General features: G+C 39.5%; 2 protein-coding genes across 12 annotated transcripts in view; both read left to right on the forward strand.

The window, feature by feature from the left end:
• The window catches only part of LOC147175002 (unconventional myosin-IXAb-like), a 123476-nt gene that overhangs the window by 42847 nt on the left and 73949 nt on the right, over positions 1 to 6680 (forward strand). The window lies entirely within an intron of this gene.
• Positions 3722 to 6680, forward strand: part of LOC147175003 (uncharacterized) — an 11832-nt gene continuing 8873 nt past the window's right edge. The window contains exons 1-2 of the mRNA XM_086072549.1: positions 3722 to 6234; positions 6326 to 6488. Of these exons, the coding sequence (XP_085928675.1) occupies positions 6454 to 6488 (35 nt within the window). The 5' untranslated portion in view covers positions 3722 to 6234; positions 6326 to 6453. The remainder of the gene's footprint in view (positions 6235 to 6325; positions 6489 to 6680) is intronic.

Below are 6680 nucleotides of genomic sequence, written 5' to 3' on the forward strand. Positions count from 1 at the left end.
TAGCAAGAACACGGATTCAAAGGTAGTATGAGAACCATTAGAGTAAAAAAGCAGGTCATTTGTTAGGGTTTTAAAATGATCAGTCGTCCATTTCATTGACCACAACAAGCCAACACAAGCACATAGCCTTCGTTTCAGAGCCACAGCTCACTATGAAACAGACGAGCTAACAAAAGCTAAGCTAACAGTGTTCACTTGTGTTTCCAAATGTAGGTCAAGTACAATTTTTTTTTTCCCTTTTGTCATTTTGGGGAATAACCGCAGTGCTGTGAGGGGAAATTGTGCCTTTGAGCTGATTTTACCTTCACGCTTTGAGGAAGCTATCTCTATGCTAACTAGCCAGCTCATATTTGGCTCCTAACCACAACTCAAAAACTGTTTTATTAATTTACCCAGGAAAGAGCTGATGAAAGCATCGTACAAGCTTGCAGCATTTTATTATTTTAACGCCTCAGATCTCGCTGAGACAGGCGTGATATTTCAATTTATGGCTGCTTAGCTAACTGCTGCTTTAGCAGGTCTCCGTCTCGATAAGTAGGTCAGCTAATGTTTTTTTTTTTTTTTTTCCCCCCCTCCTCAAATTACAGCTTTTGGGCTGGAGGCAAAAAGTGACGGTTCTAATGTTTAAGATGATTTTACCCCCCCTACTTTGAGGAACCTGTTGCTATGCTAACTAGTGAGCTTCCATTGATCTCCTAACCACTTCAAATTCCACAACAATTTATTAATTTACCAAGGAAACTGCTAATCAGGAAAAAAAAAATTTGTACAAGTCAGTAGATAGGAACAGAATTTAATTATGTTGACGCCTCAGCTCAGCTGTGATACAGGTGCAGTAGCTCAGCTAATGGATGCTAAGCTAATACATCCATCTCAGTAAGTAGGTCAGCCAATGTTTTTGCAAAAAAAAAAAACAGCCACTGTGCCAGAGGCAGACCGTATGAAGGTGACGTATTTGAGCCGCTTTTGAGGAAGATCCTGACGTGCGACTGTAATTAATAAAGCTGGCGCCCCCACACAACAATTTTGAGAAAAGGTTGAGCCCACTCAAACCCATTTTTCATTCAGATCGCCCAAAAGAAGCGAACTGAGGCAGCTGCCAGAATTTCATCATTTTAAACAGACATGCTAACCAAACCGAAGCTAACTGTGGCCTATTTGGCACGCTTCCACCTGCGTTTCCCAATGTAGGTCACCGAAAGGTTTTTGGTAGCTGATGGGAGGAAGAACGTAAGAAAGTTGTTGCTATTTCACATGATTTCCCCCCCCCCCCCCCCCCCTTGCTAACAGGAAGATCCTGACATGATCATTAGGACTAACCTGCGCGCGCGCTCAGCCGAACAAGCTAAATCCTGTCTTGGAAGTACATGGCTTGTTTCCTCTTAGGCTGAGAAAAAAAAAAAAAAGACTATTAGCAGGAGAGGAAGAAAAAAGTGGCTAATGTAATATGACGGCGTGGAAAAACCCGGAGGGGGGTTCGGGGGTGGGAAGCATACATTAGCATAACGTTATTTCGCAGCCAGTGCCGAGCTCTGCATTTGCATGGACACGAAATCTTAACATATGTGCAGCTAAATGTAAATCTGTTGGAATTTGAGCTGAGCTAGCACAAATTAGCTCGTCGCGCTACCATGTGGTACCCCAGGCTATGCAAATAATGTCGCGTTCAGGTATTTTTGCTTATATTTTCAAGAATCTTTGTGTTCATATGATTTGAACTCATAAAAGCGGAATGCTAAGATTTGAATGCATGTGCTTATGAAGTAAATTGAAAGATAAATTAGGTGAAAAAATACACATTTTTAATTGTAGTTAAATGACAAATGAATTAAAAATCAATCTTAAGGTGGGATCGAATCGGAAGACGTGATTTTTTTTTTAAAGCAAGTTGAAATTTGAACGGTGTAAATGGGAAGTATTAACCGCTAGTTGTTACACAGCACAAAAAAAAAGTGGAGAATAAAACTCACAATAACACGTGGGAATACAAACACACGTTTGTGCGTCAAACACACGTGCGCACAAATTCGCACCCGTCGCACAAAACTCTTTATGAATGTGCAGTTGTCAACGCAGTATTAAAAATGTCCAATTTTGTTTTGTAAAGTGGACGTTCCGGCAGACACGTGGTTGCTCCGCAATGTTGCGTGCGTGTTTGTTGATATTCATCGTTTATATTCTGGGGCAAATTATTCGTGTTTCATAGTCTGTCTCAGTTTTTGTATAAAATGCGTTGACGGCAAAGAAAAACACACACACGGGGATTGTGTGTGTGTTTTTCTTTGCCGCGGTCACAGCAGGAGCTAACCACAAAGCAGCGTTCCCAACTAAATCAGCCTGACTTTTTGGGCCCGCTCATTAATCTCACCATGCTGTTCATAGAAAGCAGCGTAGACGCACGCACGCACGCACGCACGCACGCACGCACGCACGCACGCACGCACGCACGCACGCACATACATGCATTCTTAGCTTAGTGTGCACACGCCACTGTAACACGTTTTATCATCAACAATGTCTTTCTTTGAGTGTTTTTTTTTTTTTGCAATAATAAAATCTTTTGGAATTAACACAAATCTGCTCTCGGGGCAAACATTAACATTGTAAAATCGTTATTAACTAACTTGGATTTTTTTTGGAAGATTTTTTTCTATTTTTTCCGTCTTTGGTCTTTCGACGCGGGGCGATTCCTACATTGGCAACGCAAATGTCATAACTACAATCAATATTGATAACAAAAACCCATTTACGCACACACAAATTCAAAACCTTGCAGTGCATTGTACAAGCAGTTGAAAACACAATTCTTTAGCAAGGCATTCCATTAGTTTTTTCTTGTATTAATTATAGTGCTGTCACTAACGACTTTTTTTCTTAATCGAGTATTCTCTCGATTATTAATCACCCCATCCACCAATTTTTTTTTATTTTTTTTACATTTATTATTATTATTATGATTTTCTACTGAGGTTGAATTTAGTGACCACAAACGAAACTTAAGAAGCATCTCAGTTTGTAGTGGTGAATGCCGGTTGAAGCCCGTCGGCGACAAGCGTCCGTGCGGAAACACGAAATACTGGTTCCGACCATCCATCCATCCATCCATTTTCTGTACCGCTTGTCCTCACAAGGGTCGCGGGGGTTGCTGGAGCCTATCCCAGCTGGCTTCGGGCAGTAGGCGGGGTACACCCTGAACTGGTTGCCAGCCAATCGCAGGGCACACAGAGACGAACAACCACACTCACAATCACACCTATGGACAATTTGGAGTGTCCAATTCACCTGCCATGCATGGTTTTGGAATGTGGGAGGAAACCGGAGTACCCGGAGAAAACTGGTTCCGACCACTTAACTATTATCAAGAAACATGAAAAGGTCTGCAACATTTTCATTCTTTGGCCCAACAGCCTGTCCGTTCTCTTGTAACTTCTGCTTTTCATGGCACCTTCAACCTTCTTTTGCTTTCCTCCTCCCTCATTTCATGTAACTCATATCTTCATAATCACTCGACATTGCACTCTTCGCACCTCGCCTTTTTTTTTTTTGCCTCGCGGCTCTGTCCCTTCTTCCTCATTCTGTCTCTTGTCATCTTCTACCTCCTATCATCTCCTCCTCTTATCTTGTGGTGAGGGCCCCAACACATCCCTAATGAGAACCTACTTGCAACCTTGAGGCCCCTAATGATGGATGTGTATATTTGTGTGTGTGTGTGTGTGTGTGTGTGTGTGTGTGTGTGTGTGTGTGTGTGTGTGTGTGTGTGTGTGTGTGTGTGTGTGTGTGTGTGTGTGTGTGTTTGCCTTTGTGTATTATGAGGACATGTCACCTGAATACACGCAACACTGCGAGGACATTTTGAATTATGAGGACACAGCCCATGTCCTCATAATTCATTCAATGCAGAAGTGCTTCTAGGGCTGTAGAAGGCTTAAATCCAAAGTTTTAGCCAATGTCCTTGTAAACCATAATTACATGAATTTGTGTATTTTTGTGTATTTGATGACGCCCCCTGTAGGAAGGTCCTCGTAATGCACCACTTCATGAATTATTCACACCAGTGTATATTTCACAGCATTTGATTGGCTGACCGTCACCTGTCCCCACAATTACGCACATGTCCCCATAATTCCGTTTTTTCTCAAAATGCTGTGTATTGTGAATGTTTGTCTGTAGACGCAGAGCCTTTTTTTTTTTTGCAGCCACCAATTCCTAAGTAGATAAATTAAATAATGAAATACACTATGACATTTAATTATATATTTCAGCATTTAATTCTTGCAGTGGTTGTTTATTTGAAAATATACAATGGTTAACAGCTGTTTATCACATCACTTTGAACAGCTGGAGGCAGAGACAGAGAAACTGTCAGTGCCGTATATTGATTCATCATTTAACATCCCACCCTGCCTTTACAATGTAACATCTTTCTGTACACCAGTGGCCAAATGTTTTGAGAATGACATTGATTTTCTAAAAATCTCCAGTGCTGACTTATTATTATTGTTTTTTTATGATGGCAATTTGCATGTACTCCAGAATGTTATAGTGATTAGATGAATTGCAAAGTCCCTATTTGCCATGAAAATTAAAGTAATTTCCTTTAGTGACCTTACAAACTTTAAGTGAAGAAGGCTTCAGGGCACCCAAGAAAATCCAGCAAATGCCAGGACTATCTCCCAAAGTTGATTCAGCTGCGGGATAAGGACATCACCACCAGTGTAGAGCTTGCTCAGGAATGGCAGTAAGCAGGTATGAGTGCATCTACACCCATGGTGAGGGAGTAAGACTTTTGGAGGATGGCCTGGTGTGACCAGTGAAAAGGGGATTCCATAAATACAGACCAAAATAAGAAAAAAAGAGTTGAAGTTATTTTCTCTGATTAACCCCCTTTCCAAATGTTTGGGGCATCCGGAAAAATGCTTGTCTGGAGAAGAAAAGGTGAGCGCTACCATCAGTCCTGCTTCATGCCAAAAGGAAAGCATCATGTGACCATTCATTTGCAGGGTTGCTTCTCAGCCAAGGAATTGGGCTCGCTCACAATTTTGCCAAAAAACACATGCATCCATTACTAAAGTATAGTACTAAAACATCCTCGGACAGCAACTGTATGACAGCAGCAAGGTTATTTTATTTACTAAAGCAAAAAAACATTTTCGTTAATGAAAAAAAAAACCTTTTTAAAAAACTGAAACTGAAATCACATTTTATGATTACAAAATGATCTATAATTCTAGCAATAATATCCTTTGTTTTCGTCTGTGGTAATTCATTTAATATATGAGCCTTTGGGGTTCATTTTAAATGTGATCTATTTTTTTTTATTGACACTGTAAATCATAGAACAATAGCCACTCTTATCAACAAAGTTCATAATCCAACGACTGAACCAATTTGTTGATTTGAACGAGATTTATTATATTGCCCTGAGTACGGAAGTGACGTCATCTAGCAGCCCCGATAGAGAACCGCCCCCGGCTCTATTTACTTCACGAGATGTGATGGCGTGTAGCTGTGCTAATGAGGTAGGTTTGAAGCTCGAATTTTTCCTGTTGTTGTTGGTCGCTTGTGTACATTGCTCCCTCTTTCGCGAAAATGATTTATAATGCAAGTCCAGTGTAAGTGCAGCTAAGCTTACGTTAGCATACCTACCTGATTATGATGGATGCAGCTAATTATTTAGAATTGCTACGCTTCTGTTAGCGACGGTTAGCATAGCAGAGCTAACCGTCTGTTGAGTAAGATGAATGCTAATTGCAATTTTTAAGAGGAAATCAATAACAGGCTGGTTTTTGATGTGAAAATATACAATGGCTTAGTATTACCAGTACAGTATAAATGAAGTATTGGTAAATTGCTGCATTTGTGTTTACTTAAATTTGTTCTTTCAATAGAAATATTTCAGTAAAGTCTGTTAGTGTTCATTACATTTAATTTATGCAAATATTTAGCAGAGCTGTGCTATCCACTGTATTTTATTTTCGTTGGCACATTTACTGCACACTGCACAGGCTATTATGGTACACTGAAAGTCAACTTCAAGACATTTGCACCAAGTTACCTATCAAACTGATTGAAACTCATTTTTTTCTATAGCTTTAGATCATTATCTTCAGTGAGACATGTCAGTCATGAGGCCACAGAGGGCAAAAGTTAAACCCAAAGAAGAGGTAGCATACTTTTCATCCTTAGGTAAAGACAAGAATGGCTTCACCATAAAATATATTAATTAATTCAAAGGTGAGTATTGGTAAAATATTCTTTAGTATGGGTCTAGTTTTCATTATTGTTATAATGAAATATTTCTGTTGTATCCTTTTTTCTTTGTAAGGTCGAGGAGTGTTCAGTTCCTGCTCCTTTCAGAAGAGAGACTTTCCTACTGAATATCGAGGAGAAGTTCTAAGCAAACAGGAACGTGAAAACAGGCTGAGAGTGTATCATGATGCCCGGAAGGTTTTCATGTTTGAATTTCGCTACAATGGAAAAACACTATGGTATGTTTATATGGTGTGTTGTCACACTTAATTTTGTTTTTTTGGGGGGATATCGTGCAAGGTTTGACAAAACATAAAAGATTAATTAAAACTCAAAAGCAAAAGTACATTCTTTTCTCAATATAATTTTTTTATTTTTTTATTTCATTTTTTACAATATTGTGACTTGTTTTTTTATTTTACTTTTACAGT

The sequence above is a fragment of the Leptonotus elevatus genome, chromosome 4 (genome assembly GCF_054856555.1).
Source record: "Leptonotus elevatus isolate MCC_2025b chromosome 4, RoL_Lele_1.0, whole genome shotgun sequence".
Lineage (NCBI taxonomy): Eukaryota > Metazoa > Chordata > Actinopteri > Syngnathiformes > Syngnathidae > Leptonotus > Leptonotus elevatus.